At 36.2% G+C, this 11,704-nt stretch overlaps 1 protein-coding gene across 1 annotated transcript; it reads right to left on the bottom strand.

Annotated features, from left to right (window-relative positions):
* Positions 1-7,196: 7,196 nt before the first annotated feature.
* On the bottom strand, positions 7,197-7,975 carry LOC111899910 (DCD domain-containing protein NRP-B-like). Its single transcript, XM_052769019.1, has 3 exons — positions 7,782-7,975; positions 7,626-7,716; positions 7,197-7,544 (listed from the first exon to the last, which is right to left on the bottom strand). Exons 1-3 carry the CDS (start codon positions 7,973-7,975, stop codon positions 7,197-7,199), a joined length of 633 nt encoding a protein of 210 aa, XP_052624979.1.
* Positions 7,976-11,704: the final 3,729 nt, after the last annotated feature.

Raw genomic sequence — 11,704 nt, 5'->3', positions numbered from 1 at the left:
ATCAATCATAGTTTACTACCCTTTTCTATCAAATAGTATATTAAATATTTTATCGAAACGGTTGTATCATTACTCGAAATATTTTGTGAGACCAAAAAGGAGTAGCAAGCATTCATGTCATGTGCACAATTATCACGACATTTGACTACAAGTTGTTCTATACAAATACTCAACTTGTAATGGGCATAAAGAGTTGTATTTTTTTTTCTTGCAATATGATATTATTGCATAAAATAGTTGTAATATCACTTAAATGACATCAATGTACAGTCTGAAAATTAGGTTGGGATCAATTTAGCAGATCATAAATTGGCAGATTATAATATATTGACTCAACACATCTCATATAATATATGGGTTGGCGGGTTGGAAACATTAATCCAGCCAAACCCATATAACCCGTTTAATTACATGAGTTCACATGCTCATATGTCAGTGTGTCGATTTTAGGTCAAAAGTCGATGAGTCATTTTTGGATAACCTTTTACATGGTAAATTTATATGAATTATAGATGTATCTAAATTAATTAACAATTACCATTTTACATTGACTACAATAAAATGAACAACTAAATACAAATATAAGTATCTAACGTAATAACTCATAAACATCCAAATGAAATTGAAATCATTCATGCAAAGTACAATTGGTGGTGTACGACGAGCCGACGAGATGTTTGGGTGCAAGTCTCTCAGGCTACTAAGCTTTTTCCGTCTAGAATGGATTGAGAAATATAATTGAATTTGGGGTTAAAATGTTAGGACACGCCGTATAATGTATTCCATTAATTCATAAATATTTTTTAAAATATAATATATATAGTCGGGTTGGCGGTTCGACCCGCAAACCCAAACATGTAACCAAATCCAACCTATGAAATAAACGGGTTGGTGGGTTAGAAATCTCAATCCAAACTCGTTTATTTTTGTGTCCGGTTATAGACTATGTCGAAAATTGTCACCCCTATGAATGTATCATATTTGTTAATATCAATATCATTAAGGGGGAACGGTCTCATGTCTTTTGGCTTGAAAATGGTGTCGGTGCCAGTAGGATTATCGGGCTTGCGACTCTGCATGCCATTGGGTTTGGCATGTGTGACATCCCCAATTTCACGGCCAGAAAAGACCGATTTGTTTATGCTTTGTTTTACAAAATCAGAGTAATCTTTTGATTAAAAGAGTTGCGGAATTTGTTCCCAAAAATAAAATATGATAAGAAATTTATCAAAAGCATTTATTAAAGAAAATGTATTTTCCTTAAATAATAAAACATCGGAATGTCATGTTCTGATACAGACCAAAAGCATAAACAGTATAAAATAGATCTTACAACAGTTATTTATGACTACTGATCTATAATCCAAAATCTTTCGTCAAGTCCACCAACTTATACTCTTGTGTCATTACCTGTAATGCAAAGAAAACTGAGTGGGTCAGGCTTGGGAGCCTGGTGAACATATAGGGTTTTCAACCTACAATAATACATTTATTATATTCAATTATCAAACAATCAACCCAATTACCCATCCCCCATTATCTCCATTTATCTTAAGGATCTACCCTAAGAATCATCTATCATTCATTCTTAAGGATTGACCTGAGGTATAGGCACGAAGTCACATCGTCGCCAGGGTTAACTCAATAGGCACTAACTCCATAGTCACCAAGGTTTATACAATAGGCGCTAACTTCATAGTCACCAAGGTTTATACAATAGGCGCTAACTCCATAGTCACCAAGGTTTATACAATACGCGCTAACTCCATAGCCACCAAGGTTTATACAATAGATGCTAACTCCATAGTCACCAACTATCCCATCTACCCATGTTCTACCCAACCTTTTCGTAGATACAAATACTTACACAGTTTAAATCATTTAACACCTGTATAAAACATCAATTCTATGCCCATCTCAAATAGACAAACAATATATATAATCACATAGCACGTATTTCATAGCAAATACTTCGTATTTATGTGTTAGAAGAAAGTGAATATGCATTCTCTCATATAAACAACAATACGTACACATAACACGTATTTCATATCAAATACTTTATAATTATGTGATAGAAGAAAGTGACTATACACTCACTTGATCAGAAGATGATCGGACAGCACTACGGCTTGTAGAAGTTGTATTCTTCGGTAGATCTGGAAGATCTTCACAAAAACCGGGCTCCTCGCGGGCAGAGCTTCGGCTTGAGAATTTCACTTCTCGGGATCTTATGGGCCTCGGGACTTGCTTCGGGGCTCGGGAATGATACCGGGGCTTCGGGATAATTCTTGCACGAAAAACGATGCAAAAACGCGAGAGAAAGGGAAGAAATGAGCAAAGAAGTCGGTTGCCCTCGACACCCTTTTATAGGGGGCTGGAAACCCATCTACGCTGGGCGTAAATTTACATTACGCTGGGCGTAATGTAGATCAGATCGCTGACTCCCCCCATGGATAATATCGGTTAATTTATAATTAAATTAAATATCGAAAATATTTAATAAACTTCAAAAATTCATATCTTCCTCATACGAACTCCGTTTTCGATGTTCTTTATATCCCCGCGTAGGTGAAACTACGCTCTACAACTTTCGTTTAGACTCCGTTGGCTAATTTTGACTTTATTTTTATTATTTATTTTTAGTAGGCCATGACAGGAAAACTCCGTTATAAATTCATAACTTCTTCATCTTACGTCCGTTTTCGTCTATCTTTTTATCGTTTTACTACTATTAACGAGATCTTTGATTCTCGTTTAGATTGTTTCGGCTAAAAACCGCTCGATCTCAAATCGAGTATTCGGGCTGCATACCGCTTAGTCGAAACTTAGAAAAATCATAACTTTCTCATACGAAGTCAGATTTGAACGTTCTTTTTATGCACACTCACGGTTTAACATATTCTACGAATTTCATTTAGATTGCTAAGGCTAAATATCTCTCTAACGTAAATTCACTTTTTACGTCGCGCTGTGCCGTGCCGGTTCTGTCGCTAAACTTCGACAGGTCATAACTTCTTCGTTATAACTCGGATTTCGGCGTTCTTTATATGCACGGAAACCTTGTAACATATAGTATAACTTATTCAAGATTATTCTTTCTAAATAATCTTTCATCAAAATTTCATTTTTGACGTCTATCGTCTCTAAATTGACTAGCCCGGATCTACGGGCGTTACAACATGGTAGGCTTGGGTCGGTTCGTGACCATTCCCAATGGAGAGCTTTCTTTCTCTCCCACATGCTCACTATTTGTACCATATGCTTAGGGGTGGTCAAAAATATCCGCATCAAAACATCCGATCCGAAAAATCCGAAAATCCGATCCGAAAATACCCGAAATTCAGATATCTGGTTTTTAGGATTCGGATACGGATATTAAAATGTGAAAATTCCGGATATTTCGGATTTCCGAAATCCGAAATATATAATATAAAAAATTATTAAAAATAGTTTTAATGCATTGGGTTTTTCAATTGAAATTCAAAAAGACAAATTATTAACATTTTTACTTGGTACGCAAAGTGATGATGGTATAAATGTTACCTTTTTTATGTTGATTTTAGTAATTTGAGTTTGATTTCTCAATATCTTTAGGTATCATGAGGTAACTTGCATTTAACCGGACCAAATGAAGTCTTATTATACCTAACAAATGCACGGAAACGTTCTTGTTCTTGGAGGGTTTATTTTCTTTATTTAAAACTAATGAAATTCGGATATTCGGTTTAATATCCGAATCCGTATCCGAAATTTCGGATACGGATTCGGATATCAATAATCAACTATCCGAATTTTCGGATATCCGATGTAACATCCCGAGTTCAGGAATGCAAGTTCAAGGTTCAAAGTGTAAATGTGAAAGGGCAACTCGGCGAGTCCATGAGTGGACTCGACGAGTAGGGTCACGACTCTGGTCGCGGGTTAAATGGCCAACTCGGCGGCTGGACTCGGCGAGTTGGTGCTGAGTGGAGAAAACCCTAATTTCAGAGGATGAGCCCTATTTAAAGGACATTATACCATCTCCCCAGCCTCTTTACCCTCTCTTGAAGTCCAGAAAACCCTAAGATGCGTTTGTGAGTGGATTAAGAGCTTTTGAACCTTAGAGAAGAGATTTTGGAGAGTTGAGAGGCTTGGAGCAAGGGGCTTTGCAAGGATTTGGATTTCTCTTCTGTTGGAGCTTTCTTTTGAGGTATTACTTCGTTTCTTGGGCTGTTATTCTTATAGATTCATCATTTTTGGAGCATTTGGAAAGAATAGCTTGTGGTTTTGTTAGTTGGAGGTTAGATCTGAGGTTGCTACCTCAGATCTGGAATGTAGGAGTTCTAGAGAGCATTAAAGTCTTTGTTCTTGAATGGTTGATGAAGCCCTTTTGTCCCAAACCCAAACCCTAGAGTGTAAAATGCTTAGATCTACTTGGATTCACGTAAAGTTTGCCACTTTACGTGATGGATGGCTTGTAGAAGGGTAGATCTATGGTTTAGAGCATATGCATGGATTGGAAAGCCTTTGTATGATTTCAGATCTAGGGGTACTCGGCGAGTCACAAGGGTGTACTCGGAGAGTTGCATGAAGGTGGGAAAGAACTCGACGAGTTGGAAGAACAACTCGGCGAGTTGGTTGAAGATAGCCTTGGACTCAACGAGTCTGTTCTTGGACTCAGCGAGTCTGGTCGTGAGGTCCTAACCTTCTACTGGTTGAGCCGTGAATCGGTGAGTCAAGGGAGGACTCGGTGAGTTGAGTGCGAGGGGACTCAGAGTTATTGGACTCGGCGAGTCTCGGGGTGACTCGACGAGTTGAGTCGCGGATTGGGGAAGTTCTGAGCACGGGGACTCGACGAGTCATCGGTTTGACTCGGCGAGTAGAGTCAGTCAGGAGGTTGACTTTGACTTTGACTTTGACCAAGGGTTAACCAGTTGACTTCCAGGGGCATTTTTGTAATTGTCGGCTTTTGTTTTGAGTTCAGTGTTGGTGCTGGCTAGTGGTGGAGATCGTGTCAGTGGTCAGAGCATCTTGGCCTTATCTTTTCAGTCGGCAGTTGCTAGGTGAGTTATCCTCACTATATCGACAGGGTCTACGGCACCAAGGCCGACCCTTTATCGGATTGTGATCCGGGTATCGTTGTTATGTTGTTGCTTTTTGCTATGTTGCATCCTGGTAGTTAGGATGGTATATGTTTGAGACCTGGTTAAGGTCGGTATCCTGGTATATAGGATGATGCTATGCTAGTGACCGGTTAGGTCGGTATCCTGGTTAGGATGATGTTATGCTATGTGATCTGTTAGATCGGTTTGATTGAATGTGGTTTGCTATATGATTGAATGTTTATGTGCACATGGTTGTTGGACTGGGGTTGGGTTGAGGCGGGTCATGCTTTGTGCTGTAGGCCAACATACCCAGGGCGGACCGGTTATCCCGAAGGCCCAGCGAGAGGTTTGGATAGGCTGTAGGCCCCAAGAGGGCGGACCAGACGTGCCGAGGCTCAGAGAGTGGACCAGGCCAACTAAAGGCCCAGTGCGGGCAGACCAGTCATACTGTAGACTTAGAGAGTGGACCAGGTGGATTGAAGGCCCGGTGCGGGCAGACCAATCACACTGTAGACTCGATGTATATGGCTAGACTCGGAGGGTGGACCAGGTGGACTGAGGGCCGATGCGGCGGACCAGTCACACAGTAGACCCGAAGTGCATGGCTGTTCTTTGATCTGTTATGATATGGCATGTTGTGCGTGTATGGTATATGTGGTTGGTATTTTGGGGGTATCTCACTAAGCTTTCGGGCTTACAGTTTTGGTTTAATGTTTTTCAGGTTCTTTAGGAGACCGTGGCAAGGCAAAGGCGTGATCGTACCGCTCCTCATGATTATGTTTTATGATGTGGTTCTGGGAAGACTCTGATAATATTTGTATTGAAAACCTTTTTTTAATATCTTATGAAAGTGGGTTGTTTTGAAAAGTTTAAATTGGTTGAAATTTTAGAGTGTTACATCCGAATTTTTGGATATCCGGTTTTGAGCACCACTACATATGCTTCTTTTATATATATATATATATATATATATATATATATATATATATATATATATATATATATATATATATATATATATATATATATATAAGGGTAGTTCATGTGACAACACCAAATAAAATGAGAACGTAGGACAAATCTGGAGCATCGAAGCAAAATATTTGACGGTTATGATTGATCGATATTTTTTTAGTAATTCTATAAAGAATATTATTAAAAATTAAATTAATAATTATATAAGGGTAAAAAGGTAATTACAATATGTGATAATCTTGGAAATAAGAGAAAATCTAGGAAATGTTAAATTTTGGATTTTAAAATTTTAAAATCTAAAATTTTGAAATTTAAAAAATACATAATTTTCAAATTTCAAGTTGCAACTTGAATTTCTAAGTTGCTCATACTAGAATATGTATTATATAATAAATAAATCTTAATTAACAATGTAGATTCATAATTAACTATATAAATATATATAATCGTTTGTATTAGGATTAATGACATATGAGATTCGTTATTGAATAATGACATTACCCTAAATTTATATATACAAAAGTTATAAGAAAATAATCCGAAATATGAATCTATACAAAAAAAAAATGCAAAGACAATAAATGTACACAAGTTCTATATAAAAAACTAATTATCTTATGTTCTTCTATTCTGGATCTTGAGTATTGTTTTTCTTGGTCTTGACTAGTCTTCGTTCATTGGGTTCTTTGAAACTGTAGTTTATCGAGAACCACCCAGTGATATGTATTCATGGTAGAATATAAACATTATCATTAAATTATATATGAATAACTAACTATCAAACAATATTCATACTAAAAGAACAATAAAATTTGTAAAATAAATAAAGAATAACTAAATTTTATGATAAAATTCTTAATAGAATAAACACATTTATTAATCACTATGTAGATATAGAGTAGCGGAAACAAATCTTGCACACATTCGTCTTAGAATATTAAAACCAAACCTCGTATCATTTCAATAACCATTATGAACAGTAGATATTGTACATCTAATATTAAATGTTGAAGTTCATAACAAAATATAAACAGATAACAATATACTCATTGTATATTTAACAAACGTTATAAAGTTATAAACTATACAAATTCATATGACACCAAAACATTGGATAAAAGAGTAACAGAAAATTTATCTTTTACCCTCATTCTTGATGATCCTGCTGGAAATAGTTTTATAGAGAATCCGTAAGTTTCTCTTTTCATCTACAAAAATATTTGTATCTTTCTGTTGAAAATGTACTTTTGGGGGTTTTTGGAACTTTGGATTTTGATTCCTCAAGATTTGACTGGAATTGGAATTCAATTCCAATCCAGCATTTTGTTGTAAATGATAACGAAACTGAATTCCATCGGATGTCATGTCACAAAATGAAAACCTTATTCGGATTCTGACCTGCGCTGGAAACCGTGATTCCCCTTTACACTTCTTGTCCTCCCAAGCACTCGAATCAATGTTGATACCACCAAAAGTCATTGCCTAAATCATAACATTACACTCAAGTCAATACCTAACATATATATTATAACAAATCAAACAACTGTGGCAAAAAACATACACCTCAAAAATTCCATGTAGTTGGTGAATGGTATAGTTGTAGAGAAACAGAGGTAACCCAGGTGTAATTTCCCTAATAGAGTCTCTATATCTTGTGACAAACATGTGCACAGAAGTATAAAGCATACATACATCAACATATTTTGAATATATTAACATGGATCCAATGATATCATATAATTTTTTTTACCAAATAGCTGGCTCTTTAAATCCTCCTGCATGGTGTCATTGTTACAGACAAAGATGTATCCACCAAGAACTTCATCTCTAGGGAGTGTTTCAGCTGTAGGCAAGGTCTTGAATCTCTTGTCAGCAGCAGCAGCAACATTAGCATTACCATTGTTACACAACATGTTATATCTAACCAATCACGCGAGCGACAATTAATAATGAATAAAGTAATACGAATTCATCTGCAACAAAGGCGATAGGCAACAATATTTACTTCTTTTATAATTAAAAAAGGGAAAAGCACATGCCTGTGACGTCTACCCAACCCCTAATCTGAGATTCGAACTTAAAATAATTGAAAAGCATCATAATCCTTCAAAAAATCTCCGAGAATCATCAAAGAGTAAATCATACGATTTTCCAACTTGTATAAACAATAAAATTGGATAAAACACAAAATCATACCTGAGAATTGTTGTTAGAAAATACTTGGGAGTTAAAGGGCGTCGATTTACTGGAAATCAAGATAAGGTTTTTTTCTACAAATTGACGAGATGAGCAGGGACATCGATGAGGCAATCGAGAGCATGGGCATTTTCATTTTTTCTATTTTTCTTCTTCACATCATATCACACTCCGACGAATCGATTCTACTCTGATGATGATTTTAGGATTTGAGATTAGGCGATTGAGAAGGTGGTGTAAAGAGGTAAGGTTGTGTAAATAACAGTGTTCTAAAAGGCGCGCCATGGCGTGAGGCGTGACTTCACCGTTACGAAAAGCCTCATAACGTTGCTGTTAGGCGTGGCGCGTGGCAAGGCGTGATATGGCGCATTATGGCGTGTTATGGCAAGTGTTTTTTCGTTTGAGACATGTTTTTTTGCTCTTTTTTTATGTCTTTTCTAATTGGGGATACAAGTATTGTGGTTTTTGTTAACTTTTTGTTATTAGTTATTGATCTAACACTTCTAAAAAGTAGTTATATTTAATATAAATTTATATTTATGTGGTAATATAACTTTAAATTATTACAAAATCGCCGCCTTACATCACGTCTTGAAAAAGGCCATGGCTCGCCATGACTCGTTAAGCTTGAGGCTTGACCTTGCCGCCACGTCAGGTCTCACGCCATTTAGAACCTTGGTAAATAGGTAAGAGGAGCAAATGTTGTAGGGTTTTTTGTGTAGATATACGATGATCACACGGGAGATGATTTTTAGGAGATAGATTTCAAATTTCCAAAATTATAGGTGTATTATATTTATTACAAAATTAATAACTGGTGTAAAAAAAACTAAAATACCCTTAATCAGAATTTTATTATAATTGATTTATTATATATATTGATTGGTTGATATGTCTCCTCATGTTCTCACTTTAAAATGTGTTCTCATATGAACTTAATTATATATATATATATATATATATATATATATATATATATATATATATATATATATATATATATATATTAGGGATGAGCGTGGAACGGAACCGGTACCGACCCGTCCCGCTCCCGATTTTCCGAATACCGAGTTTGATCGAAAGTTAACCCCGAGTAGCGAACCGAATTAACGTCACCGGTACCGGTACTCGCGGTACTGATTCCCGAATTTCATGTATTTGGAGTACCAAGTATCGTCCCATATTTTAAATTCGGTACGGTGCGGTACCGATACGGGATCGGGATTTCGGACAAACTGCTGTAATAATATATATATATATATATATATATATATATATATATATATATATATATATATATATATATATATATTATTTATCGTTTTTCTTTAAAAAAAATAATAACTAAGTTAAGAAGGTTAGAAGGTTCAAGACTGATAATTGGTTATTATGTTTTGGGAATACTAGGAAAAAATAAATAAATGCTTATATAACGAGATATAACGTGGCAAGAGTTCCCTAAGAGCACTAGGTGTAGGCATCAGTTTGTTATGACACAAACTTTTTTTCCATTTTATAATTTTTTTTTAATTTTTTTCGTTTTTTTTTTAAATTTAGACAAATATTTTTTAAATATAACATAATAAATAAAACATGATGTTTAAAAATTATAAATAACATATAATAATTTTTAAAGATTAAAATTAACATAGAGATTAAATTACACATAACATCCAAAAACAAAAAAAGAAATAACATCCAAATTTTTTTTAAAAAAAAAAATACAACTTTATTCGTTATCGTTATTGTTACCATAGAAGATATAATCCTTCAACTCCTCTCGAAGTTGTCTGTGTTTATTTGCGTCCTGAATGTCAACAACGTGATGCAAATAATCTGCTGTTCCTGGTTGAAACTGAACGTGTCTGGGCTCCGTTGGGATATAGTGTGCAATATTTCGCCTTTTATCTTCTACTACCATGTCATGTATTATGATACATGCATACATGATATATCGTAGAGTTTCTAAATCCAATGGTCGTGTTGCATGTTCGACTATGTGTCACTTCGCCTTCAGCACTCCAAAAGCACGTTCCACATCCTTATGTGCTCCTTCTTGTCTTCTCTTAAAAAAATTGTCTCGTTCTTCAACTGGGTGGCAGAATGCCTTCACGAATGTGGAATATTGAGGATATATTCCATCTGTAAGGTAATACCCATATTTGTATTCGTTTCCATTCACCGTGAAAGGAGCATTCGGGGCCCTTCCATTCAAAAGGTCGTCGAATATTGACGACTGATCAAGAATGTTGACGTCGTTGTTGGAACCCGCAACCCCAAAAAATGCATGTCAAATCCATAAATCTTGAGAAGCAACAGCCTCTAAAACCAACGAAGGTGATCCGTGATGACCACTTGCGTATTGTCCTTTCCATGCTACTAGACAATTTTTCCATTTCCAGTGTGTGCAATCAATGCTTCCGATCATTCCGGGAAACTCATGGCGTTCTTCATGCACCGCATACAATTCTTGCAAATCATGCAACGAAGGTTTCTGCAAATACACGTCTCCAAATGTTTCAACAACACCCCTTGACAATGTATACAAACTCTCCCTTACGGTTCTTTCGGAAATTCTCATATAGTCGTCCATGGTGTCGGGTGATGTCACACCCCAAAACCACGAACGGCGGAAACGTTCAGGGGTGGAGGACGTCATGTACAGTATCACAACAGTGTAATATAATAAACAAGCAACAACATCATCCATTGCATTATAAGTAAAGTTTTATACATGTGTGTTCTTTATATGTAATAAGACACCAAAAATATACAATCAAAATAAAAGACGAGACTTGACTGCTCCGTCTTCTCAAAACCTGGCCTCCGTACCTGTCTACTGGCGACCTGAGAATACAAGTTATTTTGAAAGCGAGTATCAGCTTTAAAGCTGGTGAGTTCATAAGTATATAAGTGTCATTGCTTTGTTTGTGAAAACCTGCTATGAATGCCATGAAAAACCTTTAAGTGAAAATGTTGAGGTAAGTATGAAATCCCTAGAAAAACCCTTATTTTCTATAAGTATGAAGTGTAGTCTTCTACCAAGACTCGAATGTTTTGTTTGTAAAATGATAGTTTTTCCTTTGTGTAGACTAGTACTTAAAGTGCTTAGTCTAACTCATCGATTATGTGAATGTGTCACAGAATAAAGTGAACAGGAAAAATATAATATGGTAAGTGTTGTCACTGGGTACTAGGACCAACACTACATCGCATGAAGCGAAAGATAGACCATAAGGAACATCCGAAGAGTGTCCCCTCATCCTCTGTAGCAGCAGCAGGATGGAAGGAGGATTAGTCCCTGCATCGATCTCTTGACGTAGATCGTCAACCTAATGATCCTCCGAAGATTCACATCTCGTCCACTGTTGCAACAACGGGCGGAGGGATAGTTAGTCCCGTCACTGACCACAAATCAAGTGACTACCTTATACATTCGTAGACGT

This window comes from Lactuca sativa, chromosome 2 (genome assembly GCF_002870075.4).
Source record: "Lactuca sativa cultivar Salinas chromosome 2, Lsat_Salinas_v11, whole genome shotgun sequence".
NCBI lineage: Eukaryota > Viridiplantae > Streptophyta > Magnoliopsida > Asterales > Asteraceae > Lactuca > Lactuca sativa.
The sequence above is the reverse complement of the archived record's forward strand: the minus strand, read 5'-3'. Positions and strand labels throughout refer to the sequence as shown.

What these genes read in the sequence shown, in the direction of transcription:
- LOC111899910 (XM_052769019.1), bottom strand. Translation starts at nt 7,975, where the DNA reads ATGTTGTGTAACAATGGTAATGCTAATGTTGCTGCTGCTGCTGACAAG. An exon ending in TATATGATATCATTGGATCC is followed by an intron (nt 7,717 to 7,781) that starts ATGTTAATATAT and finishes CATGTTTGTCAC; the next exon opens with AAGATATAGAGACTCTATTA. An exon ending in AACTACATGGAATTTTTGAG is followed by an intron (nt 7,545 to 7,625) that starts GTGTATGTTTTT and finishes GTTATGATTTAG; the next exon opens with GCAATGACTTTTGGTGGTAT.